The sequence below is a fragment of the Colletotrichum scovillei genome, assembly GCF_011075155.1.
Source record: "Colletotrichum scovillei strain TJNH1 chromosome Unknown Contig00002, whole genome shotgun sequence".
Taxonomy (NCBI): domain Eukaryota; kingdom Fungi; phylum Ascomycota; class Sordariomycetes; order Glomerellales; family Glomerellaceae; genus Colletotrichum; species Colletotrichum scovillei.
The window spans coordinates 3,810,135-3,831,403 of NW_023336260.1; the positions used below are offsets into that span (position 1 = coordinate 3,810,135).

The following is a 21,269-nucleotide window of genomic DNA, read 5'->3' on the forward strand; positions in this document are numbered from 1 at the left end:
GATCTCAAACGCCCGCAGCATCTAAGGCTTTGGGCACAAGAAACCACTGCCAAAGGGCGCACTTTGGTCAAGTCTTACCCTGTCTTAAATACGTCCAGTGGTTTCGGTAGTTTTTGCGCGGCGACCGAGAATCGAACTGGGTAGTATCGATTTCTGTTGGACAGATAGCTGAGAGAGTCACCTCTCAACCACCCGGCCGCCCTGATGGAAGAACGAGAGCCTTTGTGCAATGAAGTAGGCCCTGTGGGCATCAGGAGCTGAAGGGAAGGCGCCAGGGTGAAAGGGGTGGATTTAATGTGAAGTGAATCACTTCTTTTTCTCACTGCTGGCGCGTGGCGGGCGGTGAGACGCGAGATGGTTTGTTGACGCGTGCCTGCCTTCTGTGGTGATATCTCACTCTCACCGGCCTTCACCGAGCAACAAGCTGGATTTTTCACTTGTCGCACCCTCTGACTTTCCTTCACCATAACAAATTCAACATTGGAAAAGTCTTCTTTTCCATCTTTGCTATTTCTCTCGCCCATCGTCGATCTTCGCTAGCCTTTGCGTATACTCCGACCCTTGATCCGACCTCTCATGGCAACCGATCCCGTCCTGTCATCTCTATACAGCGCAGGTTCAACCGTCTCATCTTTTCTCATCCTCAAATTAATAATCTTCTCAAAGCGATCACGATGTCTCAATCCCAGCTTCCCACCACTGAGTCCTTAGCTGGCCCCATAACAGAGCAGGCCAAGAAGGCAGACAAGGCGAAGGGCAAGACCAAGCCCAAGCCCAAGACCCTCAAGCGCGTCCTTCCGTCTGGCCCAGGCTTTCAAATGTACCAGAACGCCGCCGGTGAGGATATCAAGATCCTTGAGGATATGGACGAGGGCATGGCCTTCAAGAACGCGCTCCGCGCCGTCTCTCCCAACCTCGACAAGGAGGCCGTCGACCTCGCCATGGCCAAGCTCTTCCTCGAGGCCGACAGACTCTCTGGTCATCAAGCCCACATCACTGAGAGCATCCCGGGTCTCCTTCTTCTTGCCGCCAAGCAAACCGATTGGATCATTGCCGCCAAGAAAGAGATGAAGCCCACCGTCGCTGCCAAGGTCTTGATGGCCCTTTACGAGGGACGAAGAATCGCCGTTAAGTTCTCCCGCTACCGACAGCACCCGATCGAGGATTACGCAAAGGAGACGGCCACCGCCCTCGCTATCGACAAGTTCCGCAACGAGAAGCCCTGCGACGAGCCCGAGGAGATCTTTGCCGACTTCACCGATGAGCAGCGCAAGAAGATGATGGGCAAGATCATCCGACGTGAGAAGGCCGACTGGGATGGAGCGCACGTGGATGAGGATAGTGACACGGAGATGGGTTTGGACGACGCCAAGGACTTTGAGGAGGCGCAGAAAGCAGCCAAGGCGAAGCTTCAGGAGGCTCTCGAGCAGAAGATGAAGGAGCTCGGAATCGCGGGCACCGCTGGCTTCCTGGCTTAGATAAAGGATGAGGGCCCCTTTCTATCGTAAAGAAACCATCGGGATCAACAAGCAAGACCCATGTTTCCTCGTAATTTCCCTTGCCTAGGTAATTAGGTGAGAGTAAGCCAGAGGCCTCAGAAGAAGCACACTGGTAGGGGTGAAGTAGACGAGACCAGACCACAGATACTGGCGGCAAGCAGGTCTACTGAGATTGGGTAATCACTCTGGGAATTTCGGCTGCTTATCATAGCGGCGCAAATATTATGCCTACCGAGATCCCTTTCCTTTCTCAGGGTTCAGGGGTTCGAAATACTACCATTGAATTCCTCAAAGTAACACTACAACAAAGCAAGCGTCAATGAATCTTCTCCCTTATCCTACATTTCGCCCGTAATGAATCTCCTTTCCTCAATACTCTTTGCATTTAACACCTATAACAGCTACTTCTTCTTGCCTCCCTTCCCCTTTGATGCCGCCGCTGAAGCCGCATACAGTCTGTCTTGGACTGAATCAGTGTTCTTAATGAAGCTATCCAACTGAGGGGCTGGTGAAGGCTTGGGGGGTGCTGGTGTGCTTTGTTTCATGTAAGCCACTTAGCAGCAGGTCTATTTTTAAAGATGAACTTGCGAGCTGGGCATTTTGACTCGAGTCTCTAACAGACTTCGGTGTGGTGTTGAGGTTGAGGTTCAGATCTTGATGAGAAATAGCCAGCAGTTTGACCTTTGTTCAAAAGTATGTTATTCAAGTAGTAGATTATGGCTAGGGTCTTCGTCTCGGATCGCATTCGGCTTTGCTCTTCTCTCTAGCACTATCCATTTCCTCGTGGGACTTTGGCGGGTATTTATAATTACTAGAAATTGCATCCTCCGAGCCGAAAGACCAAGGTCTCTCAAGTTCTCTCCATAGCTTCTCATTTCTCATTTGATCTACAAGATGGCTTACGAACTAATTCCTAATCACTGATCAGCTGGACATCTTCAAGCTTCGTGTGTGATACCACCCCACGGCAACACAACCTCCCACCGTACGCTCAACTCCACTCTCCTGCGGCCGGAACAGGCCCAAACCGCCGAGCACGACCGGCCCCGTTCTGCCGCCTCCAACCGCCAGCTACACGGGGGTACGTAGCCAACCACGACGTCCCAGACCCCGGTCCTTGAGGCTCTGCTACTGTCTCCATGAGTTGGCGCGCCGCTCCATGTTCCCATCACTCTACCATCATCCCCCCGGCGGTTGGCTATTCTGCAGCTTCCCCCACCCCCTTCGTCCCGCCTAGTACATGATAGGCGTCATGGGCCGGCACGAGGACGGGCGGTAGACGGCTCGGGTGCAGATGCTCTTCGGCTAATGTCTTTCGCGACTACACAGTATCATCAGGCTCTCGCTCCTTTTCACTGCTTTCCAGGGTATCATCCGCTGCTCTTCCTTCTTCTGACCTCCTTGTCAGCTTGCCCATCCGAGTCTTATCTACTTGCTCCCTCTGCCCTCACTTTGAGTCTGACGCTATTCAGGGAGCCTACTCTCAGAGACACGTATGTAACCTCCTTGGACATCTGAAAATTGCGTGAGATGGTGCAACAAAAGCCCTGTATGTGGTGATGAACGACTAAAGTCGAAGGATATTTCATCACACTCTGAATTGGTATCACTGAGCATGTGTGCTTGGGCCTTGATTCATGGTTTCGGTGCAAAAACAACAGCAATTACTATGGCTGGATTACTGAGCGATGTCATCCGCTCCGCGGTCATCCCTTCAACATTTCATAGTCCCTTGCCCATGACCAGCAGATCTCAATCTCAAGGGCAGACAAAATAGGGTGACAGGTTCCAACTCCAAAACAAGAGGGTATCAGAAATTTCCACACACTTTCCCTAATTCCTGGTTTCAATAGGATCCATGCTGGGAGCGCGCCACGGAAGCTCCGACCTGTCGTGCTTACTATTTCGCACCTCCCATAGCGATGTACTCAGTCACGCTGGTATCGTTGATGTACACATCAAGCTGGGTTGTATCAGTTCCCCTATCAATAGTTCAGTCGACATTCTCTCAAGCCATGCCAAGTTGTCTTAATAGAATATGGAGGAGCATACTCAGGCATGATGGAAGAGAGGTGAGTCGAGAGTTGGTATCAAACTTGAGCGGTGGCTCGGCCACGGAAGTTTCGAAGTATCTTGAATGAGATTGGCAGTTTGTGTGTTTCAGGAAGCCCAGCTTCGGGGAAGTTTAGTGTGGTTTGCAGTGACACTATGTCTGTCGAGGTGGGAGACATCTCCTGTATTTATAACTTCACTTTCCGAGCAGCATCTCAAGACATATGGGTCACTATTGTCTCTTTTGGATCTGATTTGATATTCATCTACATGCAGTTCATCGGGCAGCATAGCATAGCTTACGAGCCAATTCCTAATCTATGGACCCGTTCATCTGCTCCCTCCACAAAGCACGCGTTACGTTCCACTCCCGGAGGGTATAGATGCTAGTTCACCCCCTCCCGCGGCCGCACCTGAGACCCTCAAGCCCGCAAGCGACCTCCTCCACATGCCGTTCCACCCGCCGCAAACCGCTACACGGTCCGTAAGGGAGAGGGATGGATCCATAAGATTGTCCAACCACACCGCTCGAGATCCCGTGAGCTTTGCGGCTCTGCGTATATGTCGTAGCTTGAAGACTGTCCTTCTATGCCTCGAAAAGTCGAATCCTTCTCTCGGCGCCGGAGTCCTGATTGGCTCATAGATACATCTTACCAGCCCTCTCCCACCCTTCGGATGAAGCTGCGATAGGCGTAGGTGCCACGGATAATCGATCGGATCATGGGAACATCAGAACGACGGAACTCGTGTAAGGGAAGACGGGAGAGGTGACCGACTATCCTTGCAACGATACCATAGTATCAGCCCTTCGACCTTCCTTGCACAGCAGTTTAGCGCCAAAATCCCTGGTCCCCCTCCATCTGCACTCTCTTTCTCTCTCTCCCTTTCTCTCACCTTGACTAAATGCCATGCCCCGGCGGGATATACTAATCTAGCATAGATCCGCTGTTGCTTCTATGGCCGACATGCATGTTACCTGCAGCCCACCAACAACGATTCCGAACCTTCCAATCAACGTGTCACATTCATGCAAGAAAGAGGGGTTCTCCAGGATAATTGTGTGCTTTTACTCTTCCTGCCATGGTTTTCTTTCCCATCAATTTTCAAGGGCACATACAGGGCGCCTGGTACGATGTGGTACCAGCCTGCGAGCCACTACCCGTTGCTGAGTATTATCCCTATAAGGTCGACTCTGTACGACACGAATTTCCTTCGGACAGGCTTGTCGAAGGAACGTGTTACCATGCAGTGCAGCTTGCGGAGGTGGGTGAGGTAAGTAAAGTAGGTGAACTTGGTGTTGGCTCGGCAAGTGCGAACTCGACATCGGCGAGCCGATGATCTGCGATGAAGAGTGACAGTTACCTCACCTACCTTCTGCAGGGATATGGTTGCTCCAGATGCCAAAGACAGCAGAAGACACGAAAAGATCAATGACTCCGGTTGAAGGACTGTTTTTAGACGTTTGATTCCAAAGGCCTAGATTCGATCGAAAGAACCGGTGTGACAATGCGTGATGAACGGCTGGTCAAAGACCCAATATGCGATCCATGATATACGATTGGGCGCAAACTAGGGTCGGCACTGCTTCTAGGGAGAATGTCTGCTTGGCTTACCGTCTCGAATTGACAGCCGGACGGAACTGTGATCAAATCATCAAAGGAGACGGCAGGACTCAACGTCATGATGGTATGATCTGCGTCCACGAGACCGAAGCCATCGAGGGAGATAGTCGCTTCCGATGCCACGTATGAAGAGGAGGGGAAAGAAAACCACAAGATAATCGCTGAATGGCGTTTCTTTGGCGACCACGAAGTGACGACAGACGGACGAGGATCAAGGATGAAGGGGAGGGCGCCAGCGAGCGCGCGAGCGCGTACGCGATGCAAGCTTAAGCGGTGACAGACTCTCGCGGTCTCCGAGGACAGAGCCTCAATGTTCGGGTACGAGACCAGTCATCGGAGTTGAAGGATGTTTACGCATAAACATTGCGTATATTGCGTGGGGGAGCATTGCTGACGGGCTTGACATTGGTTCAATGTGTGAGAGAACATAAACCAAGAATGAGCATCATGGGAAACACATGTCCTACCTTCCCCACGACTGGCAGATCTTTGTGCAAGACGCCAGTAAACTAGGTTTGAGCTTACCTTGAGCTTGTTCACAAGCACGGCTTAAGCGGAGTTACGCTATCAGATCATAGTATCTTGAGCCAATGATCGATCAACAGGCCATGTTGGGGAGGGTGGTGTAATATCACCGCCTTCTTGATAGGTAGGAGGGGGGAAGAAGAAGGATGGATGGCCAGGATGGAGGCCGCATCCACTGCGGCCCCTCTGGATGCGGCCCAAGAGACTAGAGAGCAAGGATCGTTCTGCAATCACCTTGGTTCCAACCGTCCCAGTATGCTTGCGCTGCTGGATGTGGGGTTGCGTGTCCTTCCGTTCGGGGCAAAGCACCTCTTTGAGGGTGAGGCTCTGCTGGGAGGCTCACCCTTTGGGCCGAGAGGTTTCTCGGGGAGGATCGCATCCCCCAGGTCCAGACGCCTTCAACACTCTCTCCCAGCCTAGATTTGCAGTGCAGAGGTGGTTCGCCTGGCAGGGCAGAGGAGGGTGTGGCCGCTGCCCTGACTCGAGAACTCCTGCAACGGGTGTCCCTGGATGCCTTATTTTCTGTACAATAACTAATACCCGTTTGCCGTCTACCATTTAGGATACATCAGATCTCATTCTTCTCATCGTTTGAAGCATTTTTTTAAGGTTTTGAACGGTGGTGTGTGGTGGTAGAATGCCAAAAAACCGCTGACCAGAGTCCTGGGTGAAGAGTGAGATGACTATGCGGGTGCAACACCACGAGTTGTTGTCTCTCTCTTCTGACATGTTCAGCGTCAGACCATAATCACACGATGCTAAAGCCAGTTTAGGTAACATCTTCTCATTCAGCAACTTACCAGTATCTCTAGACTCTACGATCATCGACCGCCGACGACGACCACAGCTTCAAAGCTTATGTCTGCCCTCGCCCTCCTCTTCCGCCTCCCTAGCCCTCTTCGCCTCCTTCTCCTCCCTCAACATCTCCTCGCGACCCCTCACCTCGACCTTGCGCGGCCCGTCCCTCGTAAACTTGACCAACACAACCCTCTCCCAATCGCCTCCGCGGCCCGACCCCTTGAGCTCTGGACCAGGCTTATCAAGCCCGAGCACGATACGATTATCCCCCTCGCGAATGAACAAGTTATGCGGGCTCATCACCTTGTGCGCCCACGGAATCTCCGACGAAGGCTGCTTCTGACCGGCCTCAGTCACAGCGGTAGGCGCCCTGTGAAGGAAATCCAGCAGGCCCCGCCTCTGCGACGCAAAGTACGCGTCCCCGTGGCCCTTGCCTGGAGCCGGGGACGGTGCCGCGGCCTTGCAGAACTGTGAGACCAGGTACAGGAGGTAATACTGCGGCGGGAAGAGGATGATCTCGCCCTTGTCGGCGCGGTAGAGCCAGGTCCACGCGTCGTCGAACTTGGCGGCCGTGTGCTCTACGCCCCCGTCCGGGGTCGGCACGATGATTTCGTTTTCGGCGGCGTCGGCGCCGGTTGAGGCCGAGTGTGGGAGCATGTAAATGTACATTTGCGTTGTGAAGCGCTTGGGCACGTTGGTAGGCGTCACCCACCTGGTGAAGGGGATGAGGCGTCCTGTTCAAAGCGTGAGTGATACTGAATCTTTCGCGTAGTCTTGCGATGAAAGCGCTTGATGTAATGGTTCGTTACTCACCAACGTCGGGGACGCCACCCACGCTGTCGACCCATTCGCTGAAGCGCAACTTGCCGCTGTGAATCTGCTTGCGAGCCTTCTCTCTTTCTGCCGTGGGAACGTTGACGAGAGTAGACTTGTCGTCAGAGCCCTTCCGAGTGGCGAGGAGGATGCCCGTCTCCTCAAAGCACTCACGGATGGCACCTAGCCGATACGCGTGGCCGTCCTCATGCCTTTCACGGGCATCACTTGGCGGGATCTCTCCATCGTGAAACGGATCTAGATTCCCGCCGGGGAATACATGCGCTGATGCGAACGATGTTGATGTCTTCACCCGGTGGAGCAGGAGGACCTGGTTTGTCGGTGAGAGGAGCAAGATGCTATGGGCCGGGCTGTGTGAGCTGGCACTGAGCCTGTATGTCTAATTATGAGCGGAACTCACCTCGCACTCGGCCTAGGCTCCATAACCTCTCTTTCGCGCTTCGGCGGCGATGAAGAAGATGAACGCTGCTGTGACATGATGATGATATTTGATGCGCCTGCTTGTTGTCGGGCGGTGCGTGAAACGGGCGTTGCTATGAGTGACGTGTTTGGCTGGAGATCCCTGCTCGAAATGCGCGTCGCGAGTGAACGTGAAAATGAGTGCAATGAGAAGCTTGGGTATCGAATTGATTGTTTCAATGAGTTTCTTAATGAAGAGAGTCTACCTGTACGGGATAATGGTGATAACGAAGGCATTGAGAACTTGATGGTGACAGCCGATCAGCTCGAGTCAAAAGTCATGAGGTGTCTGGGACAAAGATCACCGACCCGGCGGGGGTTGACGTTTTTGCCGAGGTTCGGTGTGCGCCCTGTGACCGCGCCCTGCTGCTAACTCTCATCAACACTTGCAACGCCAGACAATGCGGCCTAACCGCACATGTCATCTCATTCGAGGAACATCAATTCGAACATCACAGTCTCTCACTCGGATTGATCTTGTGTGAAGAATAATTATGTGTTATAAAGATTGTTGACGAGACGGCGACAGAGGATCATCTCAATCAACATCAGGAATCATATTGTGACGACCGTGTCTAACCAATGCAAGACTATTCAATGGGTATCGTAAATGCATAACATAGGCGCCGAATCAGTACCGCTTCCGCTCCTTTCCTCTCAAGCTCTCGCGCCACAGACAGCAAACGCTCTTTGACTCACACCACTGCTTCACTTCCGTCGGCGAGACTTCACCATCATACCCAACCCGGGATAGCTGTCCGGTGTTGAGCCAACCAGCAAGATCTTCAAGCACAATCGGATCATACATCAGCATCATCTCGTGAAAGGACGGGTTCTTGGGGTCCGTCGTTGGAGGCGCCGAGGTCACAGCTTCAGTGATACGCGCGAACAACACGTCCGATCGCTGGCTCTGGGACGCTGCAAGTGACATTTCTGTATCATCGCCAATTGACACTGAAGCTTCCTCGGGAGCTGGTGAGAAAGTCGGCTCGGGTGAAGAGCATGGCGATGGTGACAAGGAAAGCGGCCCTTCTGATTCCGAATCTGGGATCTCGATGACCTTTGTCGCTTTCGTTTTCTTCCGAGGCGGTGATGCCACTGGCGAGGCCGCCCTCCTCGATGTTTTCGGCTCTTTTGATGCGCCAGATGTTGCTTTCGACTTGCCCTTCTTACTGGCCGTCGAGGGAGTAGCTGTCGTCGACTCGGCATTCTTCCTTGGTCGACCACGGCCTCGTTTGGGAGAAGGTGGTGGCGGCTGAGCGGACGGTGGCGGCTCACTGGAAGGCATTCCAACTTCAGCTTCAGCTTCAACTATACTAGTCTTTCGGGGTCGACCACGCGGCCTCTTCGGGGAAACGGTGGCTGCTGGTTTCTGTGACTTGGCAGCAGCTTGCGCCTGGGACGTGGTCGTGATGGGGCGATTCGTAGGAAGCGATGAAAGGGCAGTCCTTTGCTTGCCCACCCAGCACTGGTCTAGAAGGGCAAGCATGGCTTGCCTTCGCTTGACTGGTTTAAATCCGTATGACGAAATCTCTCGCGCAAGCTGGTTGTCAGTGTAGAGACTAAAGTCTGGTTTCGAGATCTCTGGAGCCGTGTCCTCCACCACCGCAGGCTTGGATGCTTTAGAGACTTGTACTGGCGGTGACTCTAGTGGTGGCAGAGTGCTAGCTTCTTCCACAGGGTTGGGTTCAGAACCAGAAGACACCAACAGCACTTCGACTGGCTGAGATGTGATCTCGACTGACCTAGAAGGTGGCGAAGACGGTAATGCTTGTTTCTGAGTCTGAGGCTTGCCGTCCTGATCGGTCTCTTTTCCCAGAAGATCGTCAATATCTGGAAAGGACATGTCCGACAACATGTGAGCCGGTAATGGCGCGTTTACTTTCTCTTGTGTAGAAACAACAGGGTGTGGCGGCAAGTCGATTGCCGTGTCCCTTGCCAGAAGGTCTTCAATGTCCGGGAAAGAAACATCTGACGGCATATGAGGTGGCGGGGCCGCCATTATTTGATCAATTCCAGCATAACCAAAAGGATTGAGTCCATCTGCAACGCTCGGTGCTGCCTGTGGAGTGTCGGCAAGATTGATGACTTCCAAGTCCAACAGCCTGCCATCCTCGTCTCTCGCGCCTACGTCCCATAGCTTTTGCTTGGGTTCTGGCTCAACCTCGTCGCTATTGATCGGTGTCACAAAATGATCTTCTCTCTTTGAATTTGATGCCTGCAGGGCAGACTGGAGATCCCTGAGGAAAGTAGGCGAGTGTTCACGTGCCAGCTGGCTCGAAGTCCCGAACACGTAATCTTGCTTCGCAGCTTGTCTGAGGGCTGCAGTTGGTGACAACAGAATGGGCTCAGGTGGAGGAGCCTTTTTCGGTTTCTTTGCTTTGGATGCCCTCTTCTTTCCTTTTGGTTTGGTAGTCTCTTCTCCGTCCTCGACACTCTCGACTGGAGCCGCGGACGGCTGCTCCTGTTCTGTAGCATCCGGGACCGCATAGGCTGCCGTGGCCAATTCGGTGATCGTACGTGGCTTCTTCCTCGGTGCTTTGACTTTCAAGGGCCCCTTCTGAGGTGGTCCCATTTTCGACGATTCGTTGACCGGCATTGTCTCGATCAACTTCCTCTTCTTCAACACCGGTCTGTCGCCATCGGACGTCTCAGCCGAAGGTCTCTTCAATTCCTCGTCCGGCCGACCAAACTTTTCGAAAAGATTGTCAAATGTTTCCTTCGACGCAGCACGGCATGGGCTTTTCACAGTCGGGGATAGGAGGTCGACGGCCTGGGAAGATTTCGATCCTGAAGCCATGCCATTGTCGGCTGGCGGCGGTGTCCAGTCCACACGACGTCTTAATGCTGCCTCGAGCTCCAATGGCTCACTGGCATCCTTCTCTGGTTCTGGTGGTGGTAAAGGTGAATCTTCTTTGCCTTCAGCCTTGGGCTTCGCAAAGTGGCGACTCTGAACACCACTCTTCTTTGCTGCTGCCTTTGGCTTTGCAGCCTTGGGCTTTTTCTCAGACTTTGCAGCCGGTTTCTTTGGGTTCGCATACTTCTTCCACGGTGGACTGGCAGACGCATCTTTGATCGGTTTGGAGGGTGAAGGCGGTTGAAATGCCTTTTTCTCGAGAACCTTGACGCCTCTTTTGCGTTTCGGCCTGGGTACGTTCGCAATGGATATCACTGTGACCTCCGCCTCTTCTTGTGGTCGAGTTGGTAAAGGCTCATCTCTACATGGTGTCGTTAAGTCGATCGCGGGTTGGTCCTGGCGAAGGAAGCTCGAGGGATTGGCGAAGTGATGGCTCGCATGTGTTGGAGTGGAAGTGGCAGCCATGGGGCTTCGAATGGGTGGCTGCTTGGGGAATTGAGACTTGATCTGGTCCAGGGATGGCAAGATTGGTGAAGAGGGGAGTTTATAGGCGTCATGACGGGTGCTTCGAAACGGCGACCCCATCGTGAATCTCGGCAACCCCGTCGTGATGCGCAAAGCGCATGTTTTCGATGCGACTCGCAGCAGATTGAACGGTTCGTGGGTGTGCCGGCGAGAGAGATCAATCGCTTATGTTATACAGATGACGGAGGCATCGGTTGTTCCCTTGCGAAGTCAGACGGACCGGTGGAGGGAGGGAGAGGGGCGTATTTGAGTGGCGGTGGCAGTTTAGATGGAATTCACGCCGTCGATTCTGAACATCAACAAAGCACCCGCCAACGCGCAGCAGCAGCAGCAGGAAGCGTGGAGTGGAGGGGGACCGAGTTCCAGGCCTGGATGGTTGTGGGTACGTACCGTAAGGTACCTGAGTATCTGCAGCAGGGGTCAGAAAGAGCACCCTGGTCATCGAAGCACAGACCGTTCTTTCCATTTTGGCGATGACAGGTTCCTTATCTTATCTCGAGAATGAGGTAAGCATTTTGTCGCTAGATCCACGTGATCTCAACCCTTTCCTGCCGCTTCGGCCCGCCCACACGAAATTTCGAAAAAAGAAGGCAGTCAGTCTACCACAGCTCTCCCGCATCTCGACCCCGCGAACGACAACATCCAAGCAAACCACCACCTACTTGCTTCTAGTCAACCCCGAACGCAAGCCGCAGCAATGGAGAACGACAAGGGCGAGATCGTCGATCTGTGAGAAATCCCCCTCCCCATACCGAACTATCCCACGAAATTTCCCGCGCGAGAGACGAAATCGAGAGGAGAAAGGCTTTCGCGGGAAAAGCGCGACTACACCAAAAATTCGATATCGAAAGTCCCATGCTAACCTCTTGTTTTTGTCTTCGTCGAATAGCTACGTTCCGCGCAAGTGCAGCGCCACCAACCGCATCATCAAGGCCAAGGACCACGCCTCCGTCCAGATCTCCGTCGCCAAGGTTGACGAGAACGGCCGCGCCGTCCCCGGCGAGAACCACGTCTACGCCCTCTCCGGTTTCGTTCGTGCGATGGGCGAGAGCGACGATGCCTTCAACCGTCTGGCCCAGCGTGATGGCCTCGTCAAGGCTGTCTGGTCCGGCCAGCGCTAAATGCTGAAAGGATGCGACCTCGGGGGGGAAGGATGGTACGTCGGGAGTTTTATTGTACGGCCCGCAAAAGGGCTGTTTACAACAGTCGGACGGTTGGGCTGACTTGTCAAAAGGGTCTAGTCGTTCGGTCTGGTCGGTCGACATCATGGATCTAGAGTTGGTTGCATGGTATATCGCCAATTCGAGGCGTCCGGCTCTCTGCGGAGAGGAAAATGGCATAGGAATGGTTCACGACTACCCAACAAAATGAGATTTTCCGCGTTCGAGATCAAGACAAACTACCACAAAAGTCCCCAGTGACCACTCGTCCTCACCCCCCTTCGCCCCCGATGCAATCTCTTTGCTCTTCTCCCACGCCCCCGGCTAGCGAAGGATTCTCGTGCCACCCTCGATGGTCTCCCATGGTCGAGGATTCTGGGGCTACTCTGATAGCCTCCGTGCCGCAGATTGATGCAGGCCTTGAAAAAGCCGTGGCTGTTAAGGTGTTCGTCATGGTACAGATACGGGTCTCACATGTCTAGGCGCAGCTGCCAGACTGTCAATACGAAAATGATTCCATTCCCAACTTTTGCGCTGCAAATCCCTCCGACTGTGTTTTGTGATCTCAGGAGAAGCCACTAACCTCCATTGGTATCGGGTAGTTGCTAACCAACGGACCATCGTCCACAAGGGCCATGTTTGAAGCTCATCATCCAGGTCCCACATCGAGCAATCAAGGAAGACAAAGCTATAGATGCTCCGGTCTACCTAGAAGGACTTCCGTGGCCGATATCCACAGTCACAGCCCGGGGATAAAGCCACCCGGCCGGCTGCCCAGCCGCATCTCCAGCTTTCTGTGGGCAATCTCGGGCTATGTTCTACGACGTTTCACAGTTCAATTTTGATTCTCAGAATCAACATGGTCTCATAATTGTCGCTCTTCTAAACAGATTCTTGTCTATAGTCATCTTCATAACAGGTCCCGCTCTAAGACATCTTACAATACATAACGGAAGTTGGGGTTCTGTCCACATGTTAGTTGTCAAAGTCTCTTGCGGATCACAGAAGTTCGGGATACTCACCTCCTTGTCAGTCAAATCGACTCCCTCATCATCGTGCTCAGCATCAGGCGAGATACCAGCCGCCGCCGCAGCAGCATCTCTCTGCTTGTTACGGCGAATGAGCAGCAACCGCAACCCGACAGCGATAGCCACCTGCGAAGCCGAGCACGCGAGGATAAGCTTGCACCCAGTCGCGTACAACGGCGCCTCCTTGGCCAAAAACGCATGAGGCCCAATAATGTTACCCACGCAGTACGCCGTGAAGACAATGGCCGAGGCCGTAATACGCTTGGTGTATCCTCCGAGGTTCGTCGCCGGCATCTGCAGGGCCAGGACAAGGGAAGCGACGTAGCAGCCAATCATGTAGTAGCCAAACAGGACGCCGACCTTGTAGTGCGTTCTATCCAGCTTCCAGATCATGCAGCAGCCGATGATGGTGGGGATGAGCCACACCGCCATGACGGTCGTGCGCTGGTTACGGAACTTGGACGCGGTGTAGGCGCCCGTGAGAATCCAAAAGACCTGGAACGCGCCCTGCGGGATTCCCAGCGCCGTGGTCAACAGCGGGTCAGTGACGAGCCCCTTGATGATGAGCTTGCCAAAGTTGGCCACGCCGCCGTTGATGACCTCGTTAAGCAGAACGAAGAGCGTCAGAAGCCAGACCTGGGGGTCGAGGCATGCCTCCTTGACCTGGTACCACTTGATCGTCTTGTTGAGGACGCCCGTCTTTGCGAGACGCGCGCGGCCGACGAGGAGGGCTCGTTCTTCGAGGGAGAATCTCTTGGCGCTCAGAATGCTGTCTGGGAGGAAGACGAGGAGCAGAACGCCCCATATGACGGTGATGCCGCCGCAGATGAGGAAAACGGCTTTCCAGACGGGGAAAGAGTCGATTTGGCCGATGCCATAGCTGAGAACGCCGCCGAGCATGCTGCCGACACCGTTGCAGCAGTAGAAGAGTCCAGCTCGCATGGGCTGTTCGGATCGCACGTACCTTGATGCATGCATTAGGATAATCTTGACATAGGAGGGGAGCGAGATGTCGAGACTTACCACATGGAAACCATCATCATGAAGCACGTCGTGATGGGCGCCTCAAAAACTCCAAGCAGGAAACGGCACGCAGCAAGTCCCGGGAAGTTGGAGCACGCAGCCGTGATCATCAAGACGGAACCCCACGACAAAACACATCCCGCCACGACCTTGCCCATGCGCGTCTTCTGCGCAATGTAGACCCATGGGTACTCGGCCACCAGGTAGGCCAGGTAAAAGATACTCGCAAACCACGAGTACTCGGTCTGGGTGACGCTCGTGCTGGAGAAGAGATCAAAGACGGCGGCGTAGGACAGCGCCTGCTTGTCAATGTACTGCAAGACATAGGTGCCGGCCAGGAGGGGGAGAATCATGAGGTCGATCTTGCGGACCAGGCGGCGGTTCTTCTCCTTGTCGTTGACGAGCTCGGCGAGGTACTCTTCTGTGATGTTGTTCTCCTGGAGGAAGGCCTCGGACTCGTCGAGGTGGGCGACCTCGCCCGCCGTGAAGGACTTTGTCGGCTCGAGGCCATCCTCGGCGACCTTGATGTCTTTGGACACTTTCTCGGCCATTGTTGTCGATGTAGGCGGGGAACTTCGAAAACAAAGACTTAGACAAGGTGAGAGTGGTGATCCTGAGAAAGAGGAGAGATCCAAAGATGAAGCCTCTCTACTACTTCTCCAAGGGTTTCCCGTCTCTCTGAAGAGAGGGATAACTCCTTTAATGTCTCATTGCCAATTGGTCATTATCTCGACAACCCTGACCACGCCACGCTACCCAGTCCGGGGTAAACTACTAGGTAGATAGGTATGATAACGCGGAGGCCCAGGAGTCCGTCAATGGGACGTCTTATCTGAAGCCAGATCCATATGGAACCACATTTTACGGGCGACGTTACCCGCGAGACTGGGAATTCAGCTGGGCACACTAAGAAACAATGGCAGTTGGCTATCGCGGGGAAGTCGTGCCGGGGGGGTCCCATGAGTCGGGGCCCGTCCGATAGCACAAGTCGGACGGGGGCTGATAAGCCGGGAACGGGGGCCATTTGTTGACTCTATTCAACCTGTCGAAAGTCGAAAGGGGGAGTCCGGCGCCCAGATCTACGCCCGAAAGCACGTCTCGCCGAGATCGGCCGTTTCGTCCCCGCGGGAAAGCCCCGGTATCAATAGCCTCTTTGAGTCTCTCTCACAATCATTTAACGCCTAATCAAGCCTTTCCCGCCACGGCGCCAAGCACCATTCGATAACTACGGAATATTACTAGTCAGGTCATTCACTATCCGGACCTTGTCCGAGAAAGAGAGTGTGTTAAAGTCAACTGCAACTCAACGGCAAGCCGGTACGAGCAACCGCCGATTATCGATAAGAGCTTCGTGGGATGCACTCCGGTTGTGAGTTGTGAATTGCGACTTGAGACTCTTCAACCTAACTCAACTCAATCACTTGTCTTTTACACAAAGTCGAGGCAGAGCCGAAACTTCACATTCTCTCAAAATGGGTTCAACAATTCAAGACGCCCGTCCTTCAGTGAAACTCACCCAGGGAACCGTCATCGGCACAGTCGTGTCAGACAGTCTCCCCCGGCCAGTCGAAGCCTTCAAGGGTATTCCGTATGCGCTCCCGCCAACAGGAGATCGCAGGTTCCGCGCACCAGTCAAAGTCGAACCCTCAACAAAAGAAATTGACGCTTCGAAATGGGGTCCCGTCGCACCGGGCAAGCAACTCTTCCCAGGCGGTCCAGCGTTTGAGTACAGCGAGGACTGCTTGACTGCCAACGTCTTCCGGCCCGTCTCGTCGTCTCAAAATGAGACACTACTGCCCGTGGCCGTGTACATCCACGGCGGCGCATTCAACAGAGGCACGGCTATGATGCACAACACGGCTTCGTTCCTGGCCAACTCAGGGCAGGCTTTTATTGCAGTTTCCTTCAATTATCGAATTGGAGCTCTCGGTTTCCTGCCCTCCACCAAGAGTTTCGAGGAGGGTTCTGTGAACCTCGGTTTGAAAGATCAACTCATTCTCCTCGAGTGGGTTCGCGACAACATCACGGCATTCGGCGGAGACCCCAACAACGTCACCCTCTTTGGCATCTCCGCCGGAGCACACTCTGTAAGTCGTCACAGACATATCCTGTTCTACGCTAAGGGAGAAGGCTCGACTCTAACAAACAACCCCAGATCGGCCACATCCTCATCAACGACGAAGGCCAATACAACCCACCCCTCTTCCACAAAGTCATCCTCGAATCCGGCGCCCCAACATCCCGCGCAGTCCGCCCCTACAGCGCCCCCATCCACGAAGCCCAGTTCGCAGACTTCCTCGCAGAGACAGGCTGCCCGGCAAACCTCTCCGCCGCCGAGACCTTCGCCTACCTCCGCGCCGCGCCCACCGAGGTCGTCCAGAAAGCCCAAATCGCAGTGTTTGACAAGTACAACCCTTCCCTCCGCTGGGCCTTCCAGCCCGTCGTCGACGGCGACATCATCCCCCGCCCGCCAATGGAATCCTGGCGCCTCAACAAGTGGCGCAAGGTCCCCATCATGACGGGCTTCAACCGCAACGAAGGCTCCATCTACATCTCCAAAAAGGTTTCCGCCTCGTCAGAATTCACCTCCTTCTTCGCAGACCTGCTTCCCCTGCTCTCCAAGGAGGACGTCGACACCATTGACAAACTCTACCCGGACCCCCTCACCATCCCAACCTCACCCTACAAGGAATCCCTCGACGGCACAGGCGCCCAATACCGCCGCCTCGAAATCGCCTACGGCCAATACGCCTACGTCGCGCCCGTCCGCCAAACAGCCGACCTCGCCTCCCGCGCGGACCCGGCGCTGCCGGTATACCTCTACCAATGGGGCCTCGAGAGCTCCCTCCTCGACCGCGCGCGCCACGGCGAGAACATGTACTACGAGACCTGCGAGCCCGCAAAGACCAAAATCTCCCCGACGCAAAAGGAGCTATGCCTGACGCTGAACGCGTACCTCGCCAGCTTCATCGTCGCGGGCGACCCGAATGCCGTACGTGGCGAGAGCGCGCCGGAGAGGCCCGTGTGGGAGCGGTATGTCGCCGAGGATCCCAAGGCGTTGGTGTTTGCGGAGGAGAATAAGGAGCTTATTGGGGGTGAGGCGGGGATTCCCGCGCGGTTGTGTGCTGATACATGGGCGAGAAAGGAGTCGGAGTTCTGGTGGACAAAGGTTGATGTGTCGCAGCAATAAGTGCATCGTTGAGTAGAAATAAAAAAGTAAAATCTTTGATAATTTCTCTACGACCTAGTCTATCAATGTTCCGGTGTTAATGTATGACCACAACTGTTGAGAGTGTAGGTACTCATGGCACGAGAGCTTCTTGCTCAGGGCCGAGACCCATGCTGATTCTTCGCAATCATCGATCTCGCAATATAATTGGACAAGACCGAGGCTAGCGATTGAACTTATGAGCCTTTTTCTACTGAGGTGTGACTGGACAGCTGACTCGAAAATTGAGACTGGATCAAGATCATTGGGTGACTCTCGAATGCCGTGTAATACCAACTAGGAACATGAGTTGAGGTCAATATACAAACCCATGTGGCATTGATAGATACCTAGTCGGGTTATCCGTTGGCATACTTGAAACTCTTGATCCGCAGGTTTCTTCATCGTATTGCTATCGTGGGAATGGCCTTCCCCTATTGAGCTCACTACCTCACATTGCTATAATTGAAAATGGAGTTGGACGGAAAGTCTCGGCGATGGGAGTTAATCAGGTCTTACCAGAGTCTGAATTAAATCATGGCTAGATAATTATCTCGGTCGAATACTTTTTTCTTTTCATTGTGGGGCTGGACAACATTATTGTGAATTCTGGTGATGAACTCATTTATCGCCACCTTTTTAACATTTGAAAAGCAAGAATAAAAGACCAAGTTAATTCACCAAAGAACACCACAACATAATTCTGCGCAGTTCTCTACATGAATCTGTTCAGACAATTATCTAGTATCTAATTCAGTATTGATAAAAGGTTCTTCTGCGTCCGTTCCTTGAATGACCCCGATGAGGCTGGAGACCCTTCTCCAGAGCCTCACCACCAACCTCCACCCAATTTGAGCATCACCACTCCATCGACATGGCACATGCGACCACACCCACTGGAGAACTCGGGATCCCGTCCGCTCTCCCATCGATAAACCAGTGAGGGCCGGAGTAGTAGTCGGGTCGGAGACGACCGGCGAATGCCCGGTGTTGCATGTACTTTTATCTTTTGCAGTCTCCGGAAAGGACCCCTGAACTGAATGAGGGACAGCATCTACCAGCTCCCAACTCTGCTGAAGCTCCCAGCAACCTTCATCTCACCCTTGGCCTCCCGACTCGCCTCACTGTATTCAACAAGCTTGAGCGGGCGATACTCGGGCGACCACATCTGCTCCCGGATCCACTCATCCAAGTCCTCGTCCCCCTCCGGGATCCCCTCCTCCGTCGCCACGCCCTCCTTGACGGCCGCCTTGATCACAGCCCGCGCGACCCTCACACTCACGTTCCTGACGACATCTACGCCCGGCAGAAGCGGCGCCGTCTGGTCTTTGAGTGCGGGGCTGAGCGACGCGACGCCCTCCACAGCCGCAACGAGCATCTTGTCCGTCACCACGCTCGCCCGGCAGAGCACGGAGCCCAGGCCGATGCCGGGGAAGACGACAGAGTTGTTGCACTCTGCTACTTCAATCTCAATCTCCTTCCCGCCTTCGCCCCAGGGGCCCTTGACCGGTTTGAATGGGGAACCTGTCGCGACGAGAGCCTTGCCGTCGGTCCATTTGTAGATGTCCTCCGGAACGGCCTCATGGAGACGAGTTGGGTTGGAGAGAGGGAGAATGATGGGCCGCTCAACGCCGTCTGCCATGGCGCGGACAATTTCTTCCGTAAAGGCCTTGGGCTTCGTCGAGGTTCCGATCAGGACATTGGGTTTGACTTTCTTGATGACCGAAAGGAGAGACGCGTCTTTGTCTTTCCAGTCTGAAGAGTCCTTGGCGAAGCCTTTTTGGGCAGCGGATACCTCGCTGTCTGTGGTCAAGAGACCGGGCTTGTCGATCAACCTATGTCTCTGTTAGCAGGAATGGCCTAGCTTTGAAGGTTTGCGGACATATATGTACCAGATCTGCTTAGAAGCATCCTCCTTGCTCATGTTTCCTTCGGCGGCAATGGCGTCTCTAACCTGGTCCGCAATTCCGACCCCAGCTGAGCCGGCACCAAAAATGACCAAGCGCAGGTCAGTGAGCTTCTGCTTGCTGACGTGTAAAGCAGCCGTGATGGCCGCTAAAGTGACGCATCCCGTTCCCTGCACATCATCGTTGAAGCACGGGATATGAGGACGGTATTGATCCAAGATTCTCCTGGCTAGTAGTCCATTGCACATCAGCAGATACTCTCAGCCAAGCAGAACCACCGTGCTTACCATTGGTGAGACCAAAGTCCTCGAAGTGGATGTAAGCGCGAGGATACAGCCTCCTGGCAGCCTTGACGAACTCATCCACGAAGCGATCATACTTGTGTCCCCGCACACGCTTCTGTCTGAGTCCCAAATACAGATCATCGTTCAAGAGCTCTTCGTTATCGGTGCCGCAGTCGAGAACCACAGGCAGTGTTCGATTAGGATGAACACCAGCGCATAGGGTTGTGAGGACCAGCTTCGCTACCGAGATTAAGACACCACCGACGCCCTGGTCTCCGATACCCAGGATCTCTTCTCCATCTGGTGTAGCTAGTCAGCGGATCATTCGGGCATCACAGATCCGGAAGACAAGGGGATATAAGCAGGGATAGGATCACATGCCTGTAACGACAATGTAGTCGATGTCCTCTGGCCGACCCCATTGAGCCAGGTCGTGATAGACTCGATCTATGTCATTAATGTTCAGAAAGCAGCCGTCGGGCCTTCTGAAAAGCCGTGAAAAGTTCTGAATCGCATCTCCCTCGGTTGGCGTATACACGATGCTAAACATTTCCGGAAGATGCTCTTGCAACAACTACACAGCAGTCTCAGATCACTTCTGCTTCAACATAAGATAACATTCAATCACATACCCGATAGTACAAGACCTCATTCTGCTCCTTCAAGGACGTCAAAAAGGTATTCTTGGCCAGGTCATCCTGGCGGCTCTTGTACTGCTCATAGGCGCGGTGCAGCTGCTGGTCGAGGGAGTGAATGCTCTGGGGAAGCAGGCCGGTCAGGTTGAACTCGCGGCGTTCGTCATCAGGGAAGGCGGTGCCTTTATTGAGGTACGGTGTGTTCAGCAGCGCGCTGCCCGTGACGGCGCAGCTGATGGGGCCGCTGGTGCTCAGAGGCAGATGGGAGAACTTGGACTCCTTGCGGTCCTTGATGGGAGCCATGGTGTGAGATAGACGGGGTAGATGGGAGCGTCGGGTGGTGATGGTATTCCGAAGAGGGTTCACGATAATTCTGGGTGGCATCGAGTGGTGATGAGTGTAAGTGAAGGTAAAGATACGTTAAGCCCAGATCTCAAGCTTTGCACAGTCAGGTTTATGAGGGCGTTTAAGTGGGAGTCGAGATGGTCTGATGGGAAGCACATGCAAGCAGCAGAGACGGGAAGTCGTGATAAGATGTCAACGTCGCCGTCCACTTTGGATTTGAATATGTACATTTTCCTTGGCACAGAAACGCTAAAGAACAGCTACGTACCTCACGTTCGGGGAAAAGGGGGGTAACGTGAGGTATCGAGGTATCTTAGAGGAGGAGAGGAAAGAGCGGCTTGATGGCGTTGCCGTCCTGCCGTTTGTGAGCGCTGACTGCCAAGTGACGTCAGGCCTTTCTTTGTGGTGATTACCTTAGGAAGTGACAGCACTTTGAGCAAGTGCGTGAGGTGGGGGAGGTGCAACTTCCATTGCATGTGGGTGGCCCAAAGCGGTGGAGGAAAACACC

General features: G+C 53.9%; 7 protein-coding genes across 7 annotated transcripts; 3 read left to right on the forward strand and 4 right to left on the reverse strand.

Moving 5' to 3' along the window:
- Positions 1–674: 674 nt before the first annotated feature.
- HER10_EVM0000074 (uncharacterized protein) lies at positions 675–1,478 on the forward strand (the record flags this gene model as incomplete). The annotated part of the gene is made up of 1 exon (XM_035469869.1): positions 675–1,478. One exon carries the CDS (start codon positions 675–677, stop codon positions 1,476–1,478), a length of 804 nt encoding a protein of 267 aa, XP_035336772.1.
- Positions 1,479–6,547: 5,069 nt separating this feature from the next.
- Positions 6,548–8,070, reverse strand: HER10_EVM0000928 (NUDIX domain-containing protein; the record flags this gene model as incomplete). The annotated part of the gene is made up of 3 exons (XM_035470693.1): positions 7,731–8,070; positions 7,310–7,668; positions 6,548–7,230 (listed from the first exon to the last, which is right to left on the reverse strand). Exons 1-3 carry the CDS (start codon positions 8,024–8,026, stop codon positions 6,548–6,550), a joined length of 1,338 nt encoding a protein of 445 aa, XP_035336844.1. The 5' UTR covers positions 8,027–8,070.
- A 350-nt stretch (positions 8,071–8,420) lies between these two features.
- HER10_EVM0007501 (AT hook domain-containing protein) lies at positions 8,421–11,469 on the reverse strand (the record flags this gene model as incomplete). Its single annotated transcript, XM_035477056.1, has 1 exon — positions 8,421–11,469. Exon 1 carries the CDS (start codon positions 11,229–11,231, stop codon positions 8,421–8,423), a length of 2,811 nt encoding a protein of 936 aa, XP_035337372.1. The 5' UTR covers positions 11,232–11,469.
- A 273-nt stretch (positions 11,470–11,742) lies between these two features.
- On the forward strand, positions 11,743–12,852 carry HER10_EVM0008976 (40S ribosomal protein S21). Its single transcript, XM_035478481.1, has 2 exons — positions 11,743–11,900; positions 12,061–12,852. Exons 1-2 carry the CDS (start codon positions 11,869–11,871, stop codon positions 12,290–12,292), a joined length of 264 nt encoding a protein of 87 aa, XP_035337497.1. The 5' UTR covers positions 11,743–11,868; the 3' UTR covers positions 12,293–12,852.
- Positions 12,853–13,198: 346 nt separating this feature from the next.
- HER10_EVM0008383 (major facilitator superfamily transporter) lies at positions 13,199–15,277 on the reverse strand. Its single transcript, XM_035477908.1, has 3 exons — positions 14,383–15,277; positions 13,354–14,323; positions 13,199–13,295 (listed from the first exon to the last, which is right to left on the reverse strand). Exons 1-3 carry the CDS (start codon positions 14,931–14,933, stop codon positions 13,269–13,271), a joined length of 1,548 nt encoding a protein of 515 aa, XP_035337442.1. The 5' UTR covers positions 14,934–15,277; the 3' UTR covers positions 13,199–13,268.
- Positions 15,278–15,854: 577 nt separating this feature from the next.
- HER10_EVM0010716 (carboxylesterase) lies at positions 15,855–17,644 on the forward strand (the record flags this gene model as incomplete). The annotated part of the gene is made up of 3 exons (XM_035480168.1): positions 15,855–16,187; positions 16,269–16,469; positions 16,538–17,644. 3 exons carry the CDS (start codon positions 15,855–15,857, stop codon positions 17,570–17,572), a joined length of 1,569 nt encoding a protein of 522 aa, XP_035337650.1. The 3' UTR covers positions 17,573–17,644.
- A 652-nt stretch (positions 17,645–18,296) lies between these two features.
- Positions 18,297–20,945, reverse strand: HER10_EVM0008958 (malic enzyme). The gene is made up of 5 exons (XM_035478463.1): positions 20,414–20,945; positions 20,163–20,355; positions 19,785–20,081; positions 19,483–19,726; positions 18,297–19,425 (listed from the first exon to the last, which is right to left on the reverse strand). Exons 1-5 carry the CDS (start codon positions 20,798–20,800, stop codon positions 18,645–18,647), a joined length of 1,902 nt encoding a protein of 633 aa, XP_035337496.1. The 5' UTR covers positions 20,801–20,945; the 3' UTR covers positions 18,297–18,644.
- Between the last annotated feature and the right edge of the window lie 324 nt (positions 20,946–21,269).

Bases quoted from the DNA above. Each gene is read 5' to 3' on its own strand.
- HER10_EVM0008383 (XM_035477908.1), bottom strand. From the start codon at position 14,933: ATGGCCGAGAAAGTGTCCAAAGACATCAAGGTCGCCGAGGATGGCCTC. The intron at 14,324-14,382 runs GTAAGTCTCGAC...GCATGCATCAAG, and splicing joins ATGATGATGGTTTCCATGTG to GTACGTGCGATCCGAACAGC. The intron at 13,296-13,353 runs GTGAGTATCCCG...ACATGTGGACAG, and splicing joins TCGATTTGACTGACAAGGAG to AACCCCAACTTCCGTTATGT.
- HER10_EVM0008958 (XM_035478463.1), bottom strand. From the start codon at position 20,800: ATGCCACCCAGAATTATCGTGAACCCTCTTCGGAATACCATCACCACC. The intron at 20,356-20,413 runs GTATGTGATTGA...ACTGCTGTGTAG, and splicing joins ATGAGGTCTTGTACTATCGG to TTGTTGCAAGAGCATCTTCC. The intron at 19,727-19,784 runs GTAAGCACGGTG...ATGGACTACTAG, and splicing joins GGACTTTGGTCTCACCAATG to CCAGGAGAATCTTGGATCAA.
- HER10_EVM0008976 (XM_035478481.1), top strand. From the start codon at position 11,869: ATGGAGAACGACAAGGGCGAGATCGTCGATCT. The intron at 11,901-12,060 runs GTGAGAAATCCC...TTCGTCGAATAG, and splicing joins AAGGGCGAGATCGTCGATCT to CTACGTTCCGCGCAAGTGCA.